The sequence below is a fragment of the Melopsittacus undulatus genome, chromosome 6, assembly GCF_012275295.1.
Source record: "Melopsittacus undulatus isolate bMelUnd1 chromosome 6, bMelUnd1.mat.Z, whole genome shotgun sequence".
NCBI classification, from domain to species: Eukaryota; Metazoa; Chordata; class Aves; order Psittaciformes; family Psittaculidae; genus Melopsittacus; species Melopsittacus undulatus.
Window position 1 is genome coordinate 37,435,648 of NC_047532.1, and position 19,768 is coordinate 37,455,415.

The 19,768-nt window shown below is 38.9% G+C and overlaps 1 protein-coding gene across 1 annotated transcript in view; it reads left to right on the forward strand.

The window, feature by feature from the left end:
- The window catches only part of RSRC1 (arginine and serine rich coiled-coil 1), a 176,472-nt gene that overhangs the window by 35,842 nt on the left and 120,862 nt on the right, over positions 1-19,768 (forward strand). The window contains exon 6 of the mRNA XM_034063784.1: positions 7,906-8,076. Within this exon, the coding sequence (XP_033919675.1) occupies positions 7,906-8,076 (171 nt within the window). The remainder of the gene's footprint in view (positions 1-7,905; positions 8,077-19,768) is intronic.

The window sequence follows — 19,768 nt, forward strand, 5'->3', positions numbered from 1 at the left end:
GGTTGGAGTTTCCCTCAGAACTGGAGGAAATTAGGCAGGGTTTAGATACTGAAATCTTAGAACAGTTGTAAGAGGGAGAATTTAAGTGGCAGTTTCTTTAGGGAGTGCTTACCAATAAATAAAATCCCTTAAAGAACAGTAGCCTATATACAAACACAGCAGAGCCTTTTGCATTCTTTTTGAGAAACTGTGCTTTTCCTTCTTTTTATTTTTTATATGTTTTTGTATAATTTCCTTGCTTTCTAAGCATGTATTTCTGGCCTCTCAGTGTATTCTGTTGCATAGCTTTTACTTCCTTTTTGCTATGAATCTGATCTGTTAAGCTTCATTTAAATTTTCAAAACTTTACTGAATCATTATTGTTTCTTTTTTTGATCTCATGTTTAAATTGCTTGTTTTTCTGCTTTACGATTACTTCTTACACCTTTTAAAATATAAAGAGAGTTTCTTTTCCCTGGTTATTCTTTGGGTTAGTCCCTTCCTACCTGTCTATTGGCAAAACCTATTGCCTTTTTATTTTCTATTGTGTTTTGCAGTTCCCACTTGTCTCTGTGAGACTTGCCCTGCAGAGTCCCTGTATGTTTCAGTGCTTGGACATTTTCATGACCTAAAGAGAAATGGTTTCATGTGTTCTAGAAGTGGTGCAGTATTTGCTTAGTGTTTAATTGTGGCTTTGCTTCAATTGTAGCTAATCATCATTGCCTGTACAACTTCATGAATACTGAGAGCTTTAAGGGTGCACACACTAGGAGAGATCCAAAAGATTGTAGTCTGACCTGCTTAAGCTCAGCAGTTCTTACATGGTTTATTTATCACATACTGTTAATTCCAGTTCAGTTTTAGTATTGGAGGCAGAACTTATTTTATCATGTAAGGTGAAATTGTTGTAGAGAATTATACTGCAAAGTTTGAGGGGTTTTTTTGTCGTCTTGTGTCTGTTATCTTATTTAGTCTCTGTGCTTTCTTTGTTCCATCAAAATGTGGGAAAACTACATGTGTCCTAACTCAGTCAAAGCTGTTACTTAACTATTTAACAAATACATATTTTAAAATTGTTATGCTGCTTCTTGTGTCAGAAGTCCTCAGGATTTTTTTCCCTTCAGATTAGCAGAAGACTTAAACAGTTGAGATTCAGTTTAAATTCGCTAATAAAGTTGTGTTGTGGTTGCCTGGTGGTTTTTCTGGTAGTTGTCCCGTACTATGACTTTTGATAGATTGTGAATGAGATGTTAATACAAGATAAGCTTTTGCAAAAATATTCATTGCTGTACAGCATTGGAAACACAGTGGTTACCCCAGTTTAGAAACAGATTAACAGAATGTAAGTTTCAGCAGCAGCCAGGAGTTGAAGAGAGCATTAATGTTAGACTATTCTTTTTTTCCACCAATTCAGTTTCCCTTATTCACTTCTCTTCATGACTGGGGTTAGTACATCTTTATTTCTGGAGTTGTGTTGCTTTATCTGTGCTTTATGAATACGGTTTATAATAAATATAAATGCAGTGAGCTTTTATTTGGAAAGGCTGTAGCTCTGCAGCATTAAGGGAAAATAATGAAAAAATAAATCTCTGCAAAGAGCTTTGTACAATAATGGAAAACTCAGGAAAATTCATCTTTGGATGAGGTGAGGCTATGTCTCTTTAGACCCCTCACTGATCAGTGTGGCTGGTGTTTACCTGATGCTATGACAAGAGGATGCGGAAGGATGTGCTTCTCTGTCCTTCAGTGCTCCTGTCTTGGCCACTCTGCCCTGTACTGTGGAAATAAACCCTGTGTACAGCTCAGCTACTGCAGAACAAATGGATAGAAGAGACAGCAAGTTGAATCAGGTGCAGCAGAATACACTAGATCCACTCTGCAACTTTTTTTCTGCACTGTTCCCTCTGTAGATTCCCTAAAACCCAGCACTGCCATGAGTTGGGGTTAGGCTGGGGATCTGCCCAGGGAGGCAGCTGGACTTCACAATCAAACTGCCCCGAAGACCACTTTGTGTGTGCAAACTTGTAATCTGAGATAACAAGTCTGACTAAACTGAGGCTGTCTCTCTATGAAGCCAGTTCTGGATTGTCTGCGTCTGTGCTCTGGGCTGATCTGTAGCCCAGATCAACTGCTGTGGTAGTTGAAGAATTGACTGAACTAATGTGTCCTGCAGAGATGGCTTCTGTGGAGTAGAACTCAACATTTTTGTAAAGGTCTTCACTGTAATACTCTGTTGATAGTCACCTGCCTGTCTCACCTGTGTGACTGAGACAGGGAACACAGGCTCTATTGCCTGTTTTCTGTAATTGTATAACCCCAAAGGATAAACATTGATTAGGGAACAGTCATGGCTAATGAATTTTATGGATACAAAAGCTTGCAAATGAAACAGTAATGGTTTCTGTAAGGAAATGCTTATCAGTTTGTCAAATCTGTTGTAAACGCATTATTACCAATTTGATGTGACAAGTCTCCATTTAATTTTTGAAAGCTATTTTTCTCTAGGTAAATTTATACCAACAATTTGTTCCACTTACACATAAGAACAAACAGAAATCTAGGGTTTAAGCATTCAGCTAATCTGAACTGAATTTGCTGTTATTTGCACCTATGAAAGGGAGTTGTGAAATCAAGTTCAGATTTGAGCTTGAAAGTAAGCTCCCTAGCAGTAAATATCTTAGATTCTTCAGTTATTTATATTTGAATGACTACACCGTTAACTAAGGAAAGGCCTTGCGTCATATTATTAGAGGGTTTTTGGGGTTTTTTTGGGGGGGCTGGTGGTTTTTGGTTTTTTTTGGGCGGGGTGTTTCTTTGGAGTTTTTTGGTTTTTTGGGGGGAGGAGAATAGGGTTATTTGTTTGTTTGTTTGTTTTTCTTTTTTTACTGTTTCTGACTTCTGTGTCTTACCTGCAGAGTTCTTAGAAATCATGCTTACCTTTGAATAGTGAATATCTGTAGGGTAGTGGTCTGTAAATCTGTGCCTGCCTTATCATGACGCTTACAAAAAAAGTGTCTTTGTGCCAACCAAATATCCAGAATATCTAATATCCAGAATATACTTTAGGTCAAAACTTTCTATACCTGAGGACTAGAGAATGGATGGATAGTTTTTAATTTGTGATAACATAATAAAATCCATTTTGAGAGAGAATATGTTTTATAGTGCATAATTTGGCACTTAAGTAGTAATTTTATCTATTGTATTAGTGCTGATAGTCTGACCAATAATAGGACAGATCATGTGTCATTGATGCTGTCTGCTGAATGAAGTGTAAAACTGAGGTTCTGACCCCTAGCACTAGTTTGAAAAGCTAAATGGCAAGAATAGGAATGTTAACCCCTGTACACTGGACATATTCCAGACTCAATGACACCAGTCTCCATAAACATAATTTATGGTTTCATCTGGATATAGTATTTTCTTTTGCCGATTCTATTGTTGAGTTTTATTAAACATTTGTTGCTTTTTAAATTGTGTGATCTCCTGTATGTGATTTTGCTTTTAAAGGTCTTTGTTTTTTTGCACTCCTGAGGTGCTAAATACATTTTTTTATACTGTTTTCAAAAATGTTCTTCCTGCCCTCCCCTTTCTCAGTACTTACTGAAACTTTTCATTGAGGTGCCATCATAGAATCATAGAATAGTTAGGATTGGAAAGGACCTCAAGATCATCTAGTTCCAACCCCCCTGCCATGGGCAGGGACACCTCACACTAAACCATATCACCCAAGGCCTCATCCCACTTGGTCTTGAACACCACCAGGGATGGAGCATTCACAACCTCCCTGGGCAACCCATTCCAGTACCTCACCACCCTAACAGTAAAGAATTTCTTCCTTACATCCAATCTAAACCTCTGCTGTTTAAGTTTCAACCCGTTACCCCTTGTCCTATCACTACAGTCCCTAATGAATAGTTCCTCCCCAGCATCCCTGTAGGCCCCCTTCAGATACTGGAAGGCTGCTATGAGGTCTCCATGCAGCCTTCTCTTATCCAGGCTGAACAGCCCCAACTTTCTCAGCCTGTCTTCATATGGGAGGTGCTCCAGTCCCCTGATCATCCTCGTGGCCCTCCTCTGGACTTGTTCCAACAGTTCCATGTCCTTTTTATGTTGAGGACACCAGAACTGCACACAATACTCCAAGTGAGGTCTCACGAGAGCAGAGTAGAGGGGCAGGATCACCTCCTTTGACCTGCTGGTCACGCTCCTTTTGATGCAGCCCAGGATATGGTTGGCTTTCTGGGCTGTGAGTGCACACTGCTGGCTCATGTTCATTTTCTCATTGACTAACACCCCCAAGTCCTTCTCCACAGGGCTGCTCTGAATCTCTTCTGTGCCCAACCTGTAGCTGTGCCTGGGATTGCTCCGACCCAGGTGTAGGACCTTGCACTTGTCATGGTTAAACTTCATGAGGTTGGCATCAGCCCCCGTCACAAGTGTGTCAAGGTCCCTCAGAATGGCATTCCTTCCCTCCAGCGGATCAACAGAACCACACAGCTTGGTGTCTTTGGCAAACTTGCTGAGGGCACACTCAATTCCATTGTCCATGTCAGTGACAAAGATATTAAACAAGACCAGTCCCAACACCGATCCCTGAGGGACACCACTCGTTACTGATCTCCAACCAGACATCGAACCATTGACCACAACTCTTTCAGTGCGACCATCCAGCCAGTTCTTTATCCACCGAGTGGTCCACCTATCAAATTGATGACACTCCAATTTAGAGACAAGGATGTCATGTGGGACAGTGTTGAACGCTTTGCACAAGTCCAAAGTCCATCTTTGCACAGGTAGGTGATGTCAACTGCTCCACCCCTGTCCATCACTTCTGTAGCCCCGTCATAGAAGGCCACCAAATTGGTCAGGCAGTATTTCCCCCTAGTAAAGCCATGCTGGCTGTCACCAAGCACTTTGTTGTTTTCCATGTGCCCTAGCATGCCTTCCAAGACAATCTGCTCCCAGATTTTGCCAGGCACAGAGGTGAGACTGACTGGTCTGTACTTCCCCGGGTCATCCATTTTCCCCTTCTTGAAAATGGGGGTTATATTTCCCTTTTTCCAGTCATCAGGAACTTCACCTGTCTGTCATGATTTTTCAAATATGATGGCCAGTGGCTTTGCAACTTCATTCACCAGCTCCTTCAGGACCCGCAGATGGATTTCATCAGGTCACATGGACTTGTGTATATTCAGGTTCTTAAGATGGTCTCAAACCAGATCCTCATGTACAGTGAGCCCAAGGTCTAGGTTTTCACAGTCCCTGCATCTGCCTTCCAAGACTCGGGTGGTGTGGTCAGAGCCTTTGCCAGTGAAGACCGTGGCAAAGAAGCCATTCAGAACCTCAGCTTTCTACAAGTCCTGTGTAGTCAGTTCTCCCGAAAGTTTCCGGAGGGGGCCTACATTGGCTTTAGTCTGTTTTTTAGCCGCTACATATGTATAAAATCCCTTCCTGTTATCTTTAACATCCCTTGCCAAGTTTAGCTCCAATTGGGCCTTAGCTTTCCTAACTTGGTCCCTAACTACCCTGACAACATCCCTGTATTCATCCCAGGCCACCTGTCCTTGTTTCCACCTTTTGTAAGCCTCTTTTTTCTTGTGAATTTTTCTCAGCAGCTCCTTATCCATCCAAGGGGGTCTCCTGGCCCTCCTGCTGCTCTTCCTTTTAGTCAGGATGCAACACTCCTGAGCTTGTAACAGGTGATCCTTGAATGTTAACCAAGAGTCTTGGGCCCCACTGCCCTCTAGGGCTATATCCTATGGAACCTTGCTAAGCAGGTTCCTGAAGAGCCCAAAGTCTGCTCTCTTGAAGTCCAGGGCAGTGAGCTTGCTGCATGCTCTTCTCACTGTCTTGAGGACCTCAAATTCGACCATCTCGTGATCACTGCATCCAAGACTTCCCTGGAGAGTCACATTTCCAACGAGCCCTTCCCTGTTGGTGAGCACGAGGTCAAGCAGGGCACCTCTCCTCGTCAGCTCCTTTATTGCTTGCAGAAGGAAGTTGTCTTCCACACAATAGAGAAACCTCCTGGATTGCTTGTGCCAGGCCGTACCGTTGCCCCAACAGATGTCAGGGTGGTTGAAGTCCCCCATGACAACAAGGGCCTGTGAGCATGAGGCTTTTCCTATTTGTCTGTAGAGTTCTTCATCCACAGGTTCCTCTTGATCAGGCGGTCTGTAACATATCCCCACAGTAATGTGTCCCATCACTGATTTCCCCTTAACCCTGACCCACAAACTTTCTGTTAACTGAGCACCTGTCCCCAGACAGAGTTCCATACTCTCCAGCCTATCCCTAACATAAAGGGCGACTCCCCCTCCCCTCCTACCGGGCCTGTCTTTTCTAAAAAGCCTATAACCCTCCATTCCAACACTCCAGTCAAAGGAGCCATCCCACCATGTTTCGGTGATGCCTATTATATCATAGCCCCGTGGATGTGCCCACATCTCTAATTCCTCCTGTTTATTCTCCATGCTACGGGCATTTGTATAGGGACATCTGATCCGAGCTCCAAATGAAGCCAGCTCAGTGGCTGGAGCGGCTAGAATATTACTACATTGCTCAGAGCATTTATTATAGGTGCTGGCAACTGACTGGGTGTGTTGGGATGGAATGATGCTCCCCTCCCCCAGCACAACTAGTTTAAAGCATCCTTGACAAGTTTGGCAAGCCTCCCAGCAAAGCCACTCTTCCCTTTCTTTATCAGAGCAGCTCCACCAGCCCCCAGGAGGCCTGGCCTACAGATGTGGGCCCCATGTCCAAGACACCCAAACCCTTGACTATGACACCACCCTTTTAACCATTTATTAACCTGTCCAATCCTCTCTGCCTTTGGAATGTCCTCCCCTGTGTCTTGGAGAATTGTCGAAAAGATTATCTGAGCTCCAGAACCCCTGACCACCTCTCCCAGAGCTCTGTAGTCCTTCTTTATACTCCTCAGGCTACTACTATCTATATCCCTAGCACCCACATGTATCAGAACTTTGGTGAAGATATACATTGTAACAGAAACTAATGTAAACTTGAACTGCTATTTTCCTAAATATTTCTGGTCTATAGCTACTCATGTACCATGGAAAAGATGTATTGATCCATGATAAATTATGAATTAAAATTTAGAAAACCATCTAAAGGAAATTAAGGAATAATTAAAAGGTTTTTTTTTTTTGAATGCATGTAGAAACAGTAATCTTGTAATACTTGACCTTTTTTTCATTCAAGTATATCGGTAATGATATACCTTTATTACAGAGAGATGGATAACTTGATGGGGAACCAAGTATCCTATAGCCGTGTAGGAACTTGTAAACAAGAGCCAAATATATGCACAAATCCTTGTACCTGCATGCAGATTCTTGAATTACTTGGCCTATTTATAGGTTTTCTGCAAAGTGTGCTTCAATCTGAATTTCATATTAACGTGTGTGCAAGTGTCAGCTCTGCTAGCCAAATATAAGAGTTTGGATATGCCATTTCTTTTTTTTGTTTTTTTGTTGGACCATCGTGATTAGTAGTAATGTATGTAATATGTAAATGCAAGCACTTAGTAGCATCTGTAAATTCTTTGATTATTTTCCAAACTAAATTCATCAGAACTTAAGAATTTAAAGGCTAATGTTCAAGAAAAAATTTCCTTCCTTTCTTTCTCCAATAGCTCCAATGGTTACTTTGATAATACCAAATTATTTTGTTAATGAGTGAATACTACACAGTGTGGTCTAATTTGTTTTGCTTTCTTCCTTCAGAGTAGAAGCAATGCTTTCTATTTCTCTTTTCTTTTGATAAATTGGCAGGTTTTTGTTAAAAGTATTACTAAATGATTTGAAAATGTGTTTAAAAAGTTGGACTATATTACAAATCTAACATACAGTGACAGTGAAAAATGTATGACTGCTAAATTTTAATACTATGGATTTTGTGTAGATCACGATCAAGACCTCGGCAACGTTCTTATAGTCGAAGTAGTGAAAGATCCAGTCATAGGAGAACTCATAGCGGGTCTCGTGAAAGAGAGCGGCGTAAAGGCAGAGAGAAAGAAAAAATAAAAGAGAAGGGCAAAGGAAAAGAAAAAGAGATATGTGGCACGAAGCATGGGTAAGTGAAATGACAAACAATGTAACTATAATAAAAACAGGGAATCAATTTGCTTTATAGAACATGATATATAGTGGAAATTACTTAAAATCTTTAAATAGTATGATTCTTAGTACTTTAAAATTCTGGAATGTAAGAACATTTTAAACTAAATGATGGTATAATTTATAAATATTTTTTTCCCTTCATTTCATTTATCCTAAATAGCTTTCATCAGTTGATTAATATAAATATTTTTCCAATACATAATAACCAAATTTAAGGGAAAATAATGTGGAGTATTGGAAAGTATGAAGACTACTTCTTGTGAAAATTATTGGATTTTGTTGTTCACACTCCCATTGTCAGAAATTCCTGTTGGGCTTACTTTGTGGCTCAAAGTGCCTTTCAAAACCTGTGTCAGCCTAGTTTCTGCTTGAAATTACTTGGATTGTTGATCTTGTTTTTACAGATTTTAGAAAAGGCAATTTATTTAATTACCTCTCTTATATGCATCTTGGCCTTCTGCAGCCTTTACTCTGATGTTTCTTTTCCCTGTTTGTGATTGGTTTGAAAAAGGAAGACACTGGAGTGTCACTTAATGAACTTCCCTCTGATGTATTCCCACTGAAACTCTTAATGTCTATTAAGAAATGGGAATTTTTAGAGTAGCATCCTCCACCCATGCTCATGGAGGTATCTAACAATTGTTATTGTCTAACCCTTGTTTTATGGCTTGACAATATTAGTTATGCAGTCTTTCAGATATCATGATACCTACCTGTCATAGATATATAGATATCTACCTCTCTATGATTATAGCATTGATTATGTAAATAGTCAAGATTAGCTATTTGCATGATTTTTTTTTCTTATTTGCAGTACGCTACTTAGACTGCTGAGTGGCATCTTCCACTCATTTTTGTAGAATCATAGAATTGTTTGGGTTGGGGCCTTAAGGGTTGTCTAGTTCCAACCCCCCTGCTACAGGAAGGGACACCTTCCACTAGACCAGGTTGCTCCAAGCCTTCCTTGTTCAACCTGGTATTGAACACTGCCAGCAGTGGGGCAGCCACAACTTCCCTGTGCCAGTGCCTCACCACTCTCACAGCGAATAGTTTTTCCTAATATTTAATCTAAATTTATCTTCTTTCAGTCTAAAGCCATTTCCCTTTGTTTAAAGCCATATCCTGCTTTTTTGGGATACTTTCCTCATTTTACTAAACCACATGGGGCATTTGTCTCCACTTGTTGTGGATGTTTCCAGCAGTCAGTAGTATTCAGTGTGAGCAGAACACCTGAGATGGCGGCAGTACAGCTGATAAGTACAAGCAGGTTCATTTAACCCATTTACCTGAAGTTCAAATAGTGGTGGACTTGGCAGTGTTAGGTTTATTGTTGGACTTGATCTTAAAGGTCTTTTCCAACCTAAATGATTCAATGGTTCTGTGTTTTGTTACTTTAGAAGACTTGAGGAGAAGCCTGGATGTTCCAACCAAAATTGCTTTTTTATATTGAAGTAGAAAAGCAGCGAAAGGATCCTGAGCACCCAGTACGGGGTGTGTGAGAAGTTTTCTGGAATTTTTGTAGAAGCACATCTTAAATCACATTGGAGTAGGTAACAGTACTCTATTAGCATATTGCCTGTCTTACTGTTCTTTTAAAACAAGGATCAATATGAGATAGCTGTAGAAAGAGCAGAGAAGTGCCCAGATTTTTTTATTTTTTGGAAGCAAGCAATTTATCTTTATATTCTGATAACTTACAAAACTACTTATGCTAAATTTGAAAACAAAATGCCTTGTTTGGGTCATTTCCAAGGTAATTAGGACAAAGAGTACAAATGGATAATAGAAACATTTTATGACATCAGTGCATTTTCCTCTGAGCCCAGGTACTGATGGCTAGGCTTTGTACAGGGGTTTCTTCAATCATTATTAGACTACAAAATGAAACGCACCTAGGATGGTGCTGATATAATCTGTGCTTCATAACCTTTTTTGAGGGGGGACAGTGTTTTTTCAGTTTAATCAAATAGCAGTCAAAGTTATATCTGTGCAGAGAATATGGGTCTGAGAAGCTTTTCCCCTTTACAGTTTGTCATTCTGAAGACTGAGACTGTATCAGCTTTGCAAAACAACATACTTGAATGCACAGGGAAGACAGAGATCTTTGATGCAATTGCTGTTTGCAATTACTGCACAATTTGTCTATGGAATATTCTGTTATAGAACCTAGTGAGAATGAATTAGGAACCCACAGTTCTTAATTCATGTAGGAGCAAAAAGAGTTAGTGTAATTTCTCTTTGCCTTGTGTGTGCTTCAGGAAAAATGAGGCTGAGCAGGATGTCTTACTGTTGTGTTTTTGTATGAGGCTTCCTCAAGCCTCCCAAGCTCTCAGCTTTCTTCCTCTGTGTCATTTATTTATGTATTTATTTTCTTTTGAGGTGAGAAGTATGGGAAAGAAAAGATTTCCTTGGCCAAGGAAGCTCACCTGTCCTTAGGTTATAGATGTGTAGGAAGTGAAATTGTACAACACAAACTGTTTGAACCTTATGGCTGTGTAAATACGTTGGCTTCTGGCATGTTTTTATTTGTTTTCTGCAGCAGCAGGGAGGTTCAGTGTTTGTTCTGTCCTGATGCTCATTTCTGAGGAAAGCACCAAGTCAGAATTTTTTGTTCTGTAGTAACTGTAGGGCTTCTTATAGTTGTCTGTGGTCAGCAGAAGGTATTAAGTTGGTTTCCTGATAGTTTTTGAGGGTATATATTGTAATTTAGGATTTTTGTGGTGTCGGATGTCCTTTTGAGGGTATGGTTAGAATTAATAACTCTTATTATAGCTTGCCTCTGCAGCTGAGTGTCCTAGCAGATCTGGAGTTGATGCTGGTTTACTGCCTTGCCTGGAACTTCACTGCTCGTCCAATTGACTTAATGCTGGTGTAGACCCCGAAGCACTGTTTGCTCTATCAGCTGTCTTCATCAGAGAGACAGTAAACAGATAGATGATGCATCCTCAAAATATGTTGTGGCTTGGTTTTGGGGGCTTTTTTTTGTTTGTTTTTAGTGTTTTTTTTTTTGTGGTGTTGTTTTTGCCTTTTTGGGAGGGGGTGTTTGTTTTATTGTTGGATTTTGTGGTGTTTTTTAAGTCGGATCCAGTTTAGACAGTAAAAAAAATAAGTATTTCCTTTTTCTTCCTGGCATATTCTGCTCTAACACAATGATGGTTCTGTTTTTAAAACTTTTCACTCACATTTTTTTTTGTCTCTGAAGTGACAAAGATACTCTAAATGGACACAAAAAATGATTGTCAGGTGTGCATTTGGATGTGAAATGTGGAATACTGGGAGGAGCCTGTTGTAGATGACTCCCCAGATGAATGAATGAATTTCTAGATCTAGTGCCTAGATCAGCACTGAAAGTAACATTGTTCTGTAGAGCCTTTCTAGAAACCCCAGCAGCAGGGATCCTTAGAGTTAAAAATAGTTCTCTGACCTCTGTATTTTGAGTAGATCCTTGCAGGTACACATCAAAGGCCACATCTATTTTTCAGTTTAAATTCATGTATGTTTGCAATGTATCTATTGAAAATACCTACTTTAAGGCTGTAATGAAGATCATCTTAAAGTCGGATCGTGAGAAGATGGACTGCAAGTTGTCAGGTGCTGATTGACTTTAGAGTTTAACTTTGCATGACAGAAGCTATTTTGGTTTGTCAGCACTGTGAGTTACCTGATACAAATAGTCGTATATTTAGGACTTGACTGTTCCTCTGAAGTGGAGAATCAAAATGCAATTTTTGCAATAATTAAGGAGCAAATTATATTTGTTTGTGGCTTATATAAGTTCTAATGATTTTTCTTTTCTGTGGTTGGTTTATGTATTTTCTTTATGTGATTGGTTTCTAGGTGTGAAGGTGTTTTGTTTTTATTTTTATTTTTTTTTAATGGGGGAAACTAGGTTCTCTCAAAGACCCTGTGTTCACTGAAAAAATCTTGATATTTGGAGAGTTAAAACCTCTGCCACAGTAATCCAGTTGTGGTCCTTTCATGTTCTCTGTTTCAATTAAGATTCTTTAAGGTTGAGCACTGAACTTGAAGGTTAGAGGTATCAGCTGTTTGTGGAGGCAGACTGTATTATGGTCTTAGAAAACCAGCTGAGCAACTCTGTTCTTGGAATCTGAGATGTTTTAAGGGATGTACTATTTGTTCAGCCATTATGGAGGGAGATTGTGGTAACAGCTGCTTTGAATTTGGGTTGGTAATCTCATTTACAGCATCTGACAATACTTGGTGAAAAAACTTGGCGTTAAGAGCAGTCTGTCAAGCTTTGACATAGTTTTGTACTTGCTTAAAAGGTAAAGCAATGCAAACTCTGAAAGCGTCCCAACAGCACACCCTAAATGCTCATAAACAAAGAAAAAATTATCTGTCTTTCAGATTACCAGGATTATTTCATTTCCAGTGAAAACTTTGCAAAATAAGGCTTATGAGAAGCAGATAACAAGAAATGTTTTTAATTAGTTTGCGTTCAGCTGCTCAGTGCTACCTATTTTCCTTCCACTTTGCAAGTAATCTGAGCTATCCAGTTTGCTGCTTTGGTTTTCTGATGTCATAGGAGTTGTTTGGATTGCATTCCCTGCTTTTTTTGTTGTTTTGTGTTTCTGTTGCAGTGCATAGGAGAATAAGCTGTATTGCCTGGAAGGATATGGAAAAAAAAAATCAATAAATGGCATGGCTCTTTTTTGAATAAGTGTTACCAGCGTTTCTAAAGTAAAAGCACTTGGCCTTGCAGCCTTTTCTATTTATTCAGTCTCCCAGGCCAAGTATCAAATAATTTCTCTGTTTGTAATAACAATATTGTTCCCTAGTTATGACTCGTAACTGCAGTAGGGATGTTGTGTGCATTATTGCTTTGGACCATTACTGTGCACTAGAACTGTCAGTGCTTGCTCTTTGTAATTAAGCACGTGTGGTTGGCTTTCTTGTTCTCATGAAAGTTTAACTGACAAGTGCTGTATGGAGGTGTTACCACACCTTTGTAATTTTTACAGAACACACTATATCTACTGATACATTATGAAGTGTTATAAATAAAATGGCATTGATAAAATAAGGACCAATATGCCTTTTGTGATGCATTACCACTTTCTGTTAACTCTGCAAAACTTCACAATGAGTAGTTGACATCTGGTGTCTGGTTCTTACCAAGATGTTTTAGTCTAGTGATTTTCCTTTTATTAATTTTTTGTTTGTTTGAAAAAAAACCCCAACACTGAAAAAACAAAAAAAAAACCAGGCAGGACTTCAGTGTTCTTTGTTCCACCAGAGTGGTTTATCTGGTCCTACATTTGGCAGTCCCATTTCCTATTTTTCTTCTCTTGGTTTCTTTTTTTTTTTTCCCTTGCAAAAATAAGTCTTAAGCAAGCATGCATGCAGGGCTAAACCAAAAAAAGTCAATCAAATGCTGACTTATTGAAAGTAGATTAGAAAAGATAAGTTACAGGTGAGCAAAACAGCTTTCTCCTGTTCCAGCAGCATGAGCATTACTTGAGTTCTACATCAAGGCTGTGGCTGGAAGAGGTTCAAGCTTTGTTTCCTTCTGATCCTTTCTGGTGAGGTCTCCAAGTGCCTTAGGCTCATCTACTGTTGCCCTCAAAGAAGAAACAATCTTAGTATACTTTTGCTGATGTGTAAATGTGATGTGTATGCATGTTTTTTATTCTGGCATCCCCTTAGATAGAATGAAAGCAGGGTTCCAGCTAGTCTCAGAATGTAATTTTTATTTTATGTACCTATGGGATACTTCTTTATTATTGCCTGTTAGACTTCCAGCACCTGAAACACATTCTTTCATCTGGGACTTTTTTTTTTTTTTTACAAGTGATGTATCTTGTTCAATGAAAAGCAGCAATTAGTTGCTTGTAATAAAATAGAACAACCCTGCTTCCCCTCCCATGTTTCTTTGGCTGCAAAGCTTAATAGAAAAGTTCAGTTTGAAAGCTTTGGTCTTTATTGTAAGGTAGTTGAATCACTACTAGTATTAGCTAGACTGCATCCTCAGTCTTGACCATTAGTGACCTTTTAAAAATTCACTGTTGATTAAGAGGTACTTTTTTCCTAAGTGTTGTAAAGTGGCATATTTCATGGAATCACAGAATGGTTTGGGTTGGAAGGGACCTTAAAGATTCCACCTCCCTGTCATGGGCAGGGATGCCTTCCACTAGACCAGGTTGCTTCAAGCCCTGTCCAGTCTGGCCTTGAAAACTGCCAGGGATGGGGCAGCCACAGCTGCTCTGGGCAACCTGTGGCAGTGCTTCACCACCCTCACATTGAAGAACTTCTGCCTAATACGCAACCAAAACTTCCCCTCTGTCAATTTAAAGCCATTTCCCCTTGTCCTATCCCTGCATGCCCTTGAAAGAAGCTCCTCTCCAGCTTTCTTGTCAACCCCTTTAGGCACATGGAAGCTGCTCTAAGGAACCTGCTTGAACCTTCTTTTCTCCAGGCTGAACAATCCCAGCTCTCTCAGCCTGTCTCCATAGCAGATGTGCTCCAGCCCTCTGAGCATCTTCATAGCATCTTCTCGGCATCTTCTCTGGACTGACTCCAACAGGTCCATGTCTTTCCTATGTTGTGAGCTCCAGAACTAAACTGAAATTTTGTTGTATATATGCAATGAGATATTTTCTATAATATTTTAAGGGTATCAATATAAGTAACTGTTCCTAACATGTATTCTAAGATGGTATTAAATCTGGGAAATACACGTGGTTTTAGTATTTCTAAAAATAATGGTATGAAGTTGTGTTAAATGATGACTTGATGACTTGATCAGTGGTGTATGAAACACATCATCAACTGTCTTAAGACTTTTTTAAAATGGCTATATCATCCACAGGGAGGAGTTAAGGCTGGATTTTTGGCTGTGCATGAGGTGGGCTGTGGTCCCTTTGTAACATACTTCTGTCCCATTCTGCAAGGTGGATCTGATGCCTGCAAATTGTGCTTGCAGACTGTTGTGAAAGCTCAGTTGCTAAAGGAGTTTCTTCCACTCCCAAATCCCACATTTAAACTGGCAACTTTTTCATGCTAGTGATCTTCAGATGTCCAGGTCTTCAGAAGTGAAGTGTTTTGTACTGCTGATTTACTTAAAGATGAATTACACCACTACAATATTTTTCCCACTAAATTTTTTACTAATCAAAGCATTACATTAATTTTAATTGACTTGTTTTAAAACAACTTGCATACATGTTTTCATTTACCTATATGTGTGTGTTGTTGAATTTTGATGTTTAAAATGTTAACTAGCTTAAAAACACCCGAGTTCTGGCATTCAGAGACCTGCTTTTCATAAGGATCATTGTTTGTTGTTGAATTGGGGGGGGGGAGGGGGAACTTGCCAATAACCTATTAGATTTAAAAAACTTTTATTAGATTTATGGGGTTTACCCTAGCTTGCTTAGTAGCATAATTTTGCATTACTTTTTAGTCTTTTTGACAATTTTTGATGGTATAAATTAAGAATGGCTTCTTGGTTGTTATGAAAAAAGAAGTGTGCCATTAATCAAAGCCAATCACCATTTTATTTTCTGATACTTAGTAAGGCTATTGATACATTTGTGCATTGATGCTTTCACAGCTTTTTCACTGCTTTGACAGATATAACAGAGCTGAAGAATTTGTTTTCCAAACCCAGACTTCATTTTTCCTTTTAGTTCCATATGTTAGGTCTTTGCAAATTTGGTGAGGTCCTTCTGTCTGGGACGCCTTTCTCTGTGGCATTTAGCCAAAGCTCTTGCAGTGTTTTCATCTCTGTACTCAGCCCTGGCAGTGCCTCAGCAGGTTCTGCGGCCAGCACTTGGGTGACAACTGTCTGTTGATGAGCTTTTAGGTGCTTAGCAGAAAACATTCAAAGTAAATTTGGAATATTGGACTTCTCAGAGTTTGACAGCAGTCAGACACTCCTGGAGCTTGTCATACTATTTTTTTCCCCTCCTTACCTCTTTCCACACTATGCAGTAGGAAGTCATTTATGATAATTTTCTCCTATTTGCATGTAGGTTATAGAGTTCTGTGGTGCAAAGCCCACTCAGAACTCCTTTTAAGTGTCTGTTCAGATCAAAGCGGGACAGTGTGATAGCTGTTGTCTGACACCAAGCTGTGTGGTGTTGTTTTCATTAAATATTTATCATACTTCCAATGTGACAGCAGGCAACTTTGTGCTTGGGTAACATGTTTTCATGCAAAATTTATTGAAAAAGATGAGCTGTTGTAAAGAGATCTTGTTGCCTTTCACCAGTGGCGAAGGGTAAATGTTTGATTGGAAGATACCTCTAGCACGTCTTGGTTGTACATTAAAGAACTGCAAAACGCTGGCTTTGAATAAGCAATTTTAGGATATAGTTACTTGCTTATTAGAGAAACTTTGCTTTGACAGATCATATGAATATTTTTTTTTATTTTGATGCTGTTCTGTTGTAACAACAGTTTATTTTGGTCCCATAAAGATGGGATAAGCTAATGTTTGTAATTTAATGCTGACTTAATAGTAGGGACTAACAAACTAAATTTTTTAACAGCTCTATGCATATGAACATAACTCTTGCATATAAGACTATTTGCTGAGAAAATTGGAAATTATTAGGTAATCTTTGTGGTATAAACCACAATTTTGGACAAAAATAAGATTTTGTATTTAACACATAACAGTGGAAAGCACAATTGATTATTCACATTTAAGGAATATTCTTCCAGGGATGTATTTTTGTTTTGAAGTGCTTCTATTGTAAACCAGAGTTTCCAGAGATCAGTTTGAGCCCTACTCTTAATTATGGGGGAAAAGAAAAGGTGGTGGGGAGAAGGTTGAGTTAATTCATGTTTTCATTTAATTGCTTTTGGCATTTCTGTGGCCAAGATATTCAACTTCCAAAAGACATGGTTGTGCGTACATAACAAATTCCTTTTGCATGAACGTTCAACAGCATTTTTACCGAATACATCTGTAATTCTAATTTCGTAGTCATGTCATATTGCAGCAAATATCCAGTTCTTTGTAACTAATGTGTACTTCAGGCCTATTGGCACTGCCCCTGGTGGGAAGATGTGGTGGTGGTTTCCTCCACGTAGGTGCCCAGCAGGCGCAGCGGTCTGGTATGTGGTGGACACTGGATTTCGGTTACTGTCTGCGAGGTGTTTCACCTGTTGTGTGTACTACTGCTTTTGGAGACTGAGGATAATCTTCTGGTTTTTTCCAAGTATACAAAATTAATTCATGTTCTCACAGAGTCTGGTTATTAGAAAATCATTTAATGTGCAAGGAATCTGCAACTGCTGTTTATTATTGTGGTGAATAAATTTGTAAAAAAGTTTCTTGTGTGTAAAGAAGACTTAAAAATATTAATTCTACTGTAGTCCGCTGTTGCTGCTTTTCTTTTGCTTTTTGAGAATTAATCATTCTTCATCTGCCTCCTAGCATGGCCCTAAACAAGGTTTATGCCAGCAGGGAAAGATGAGTGGTAGGAGGTCAGTCTGCCATTGCTAATGCCATTTCCAAATGCTTTTTAACATGATACTACAGCCTGATTCATGTTAGTGATAATGCACAAAATTTGTGTAAGTCTTCTTTCTTACTCTAGGAGTTGTGCTTCTGTAGCTGTGACAGTTTAAGGTTATATGAGAAACAGTGTTGGTTGGGAAAAATAGTGTTTTTCTTTTAGACCAGCTGGTGTAAGTAGGGGAAAATGGACATATTTTCAATGATGTGAAACCATCATCAAGTCTAACACACAGTCAGCAATCACCAAGCTTAAATTCAGGTCAGGAGCAATTCCTTGGGGTGCAACATGTTTATGTTAATCAGTTGGACAATAAGAAGAACGAGTAGCTTATCACTTCCCATACTGTCTGTGGTGACAAGAACTAGCTCTCAAAAATCTGTCAAATATTAGTGTTTATCTGATCCAATTATGCACATGCCGGTTCCAAAACATAATCTCTGTAGTTGTTGGCCTAAGGTATTTGTGTTCAATCATCTCTATTCACTTACAAATGGGATGTTACAAATGGGAGTCACACTGAGACTGATTTTGTCACTCTAAGACCTCTTCTTTAAAATCTTACATGACAAAATACATTTATCAAGTAGCAGAAATTTGCAAATATAAATTGATGTTCAGCATGCTACAATGCTTGTTTAATTTACACTGCTCTCTTAATTCTTCAGGTATTTTTAATTATTTGGATTCTCTCTAGAACTTATTTTAAGGTGGTATAGGAAGATAATATAACAAAAGTGTATTGTGTTTATTTTATAGCTTCAAAAGAAAAAATTGCATATTTCTTTTGTAAATTTTGATTAAAAATGTAATAAATTATGATTACTTCTGGGCTGAAAACTTGCATTCCATATTTCAACCTTGATCATATTTTTGTTATTGAGTTAAGAACATCCTAGAATAGCTGCTTCTAATAAAATTATGACACATCCTTATCCGCAGTGGAATGAACAGTGTCACTAGTGAAAATGCCCTGTTCAAGAATAGTAGACTCTATAGCCATATGTCAATATTAAACATAATAATTTGTAGAAAAATTGTAGAATTTCTTTAAAATCTGTTTCAAATCAGGAAATGCATTTTGAATGTTGAAACAAAACAACTTCAGTCCTGACTTGGAAACTAGTTTGAGTACTTATAGTAGAATTTTCTTTGTTCATTTGTCAGAGGGGAAAAATTTTTCCTTAATCTGTGTGGTTTTATTTTCTGTCTGGAGTAAATTATGAAGGTCTTTATAACAGCTACAGTCATGCTGTTGAGAGGTTGTTATGCTAAATTTTTAAGATGCATGGTAGTACTTATTTTGGTAGCTTCTTGCAGAATAGCAGACAATCAGCTTCTAAAATTTTATGACAATTTGAGTCCCTTTGTTTGACCAGGGGTACCCTTGACTGCCAGCCCATTGCTTTGACTTCCTATGGAGTAGGCTTTCAAGGATTCATAAGATGTGTTGTCATGGCAAGCAAGTTATTTATCCAGAATCAAAATAAAACAGATGCTTCCTCTAGTTACTTGTTTACTTTTACTGCTTTTACATTCCTTTCTCATATATATATATATTTTTTTTTTTTTTTTCTCCCTTCATCTATGTTTGCGTCTGACATACTATTATTCTGGTCACAAGGGTTTGCTTAAACTAGTTGGGGAGCATTCACTGAGTTACAATTTCTTTGAAGTTTAGTTTTGAAGAGTATTTCTGCTTTCTGTTCTCCAGTATCATTTTCACATGAGCAGAGCTGGGGTAGTTGTATCTCCTGTTGCACAGAAGAGCAGCAGTGGGTGCTCAGTCAAATGTGCATCTCAGCCTTTTGATGTGAAAGTTCCTTAGATGGAAGCTACCTACCTTCAGTCTATAGAAGATGATAGATTTAGGTCAGATATTAGAAAGAGTTTTTTCACTATTAAGGTGGTGAGGCAGTGGCACAGATTGCCCAGAGAAATTGTGGCTTCCTCATCCCTGGCAGTGTTCAAGGCCAGGCTGGGCAGGGCATTGAACAGCCTGGGATCATGGAAGGTGTCCTTGCCCATGGCAGGGAGATTGAAACTAGGTGATCTTTTAGATCCCTTCCAACCTAAACCTTTCTATGATTGTCAGCTAACTAATTTTCATCCTTGAAATGTTCAGTTGGCCATTTTCTTTGTAGTTTTTCCATTAGA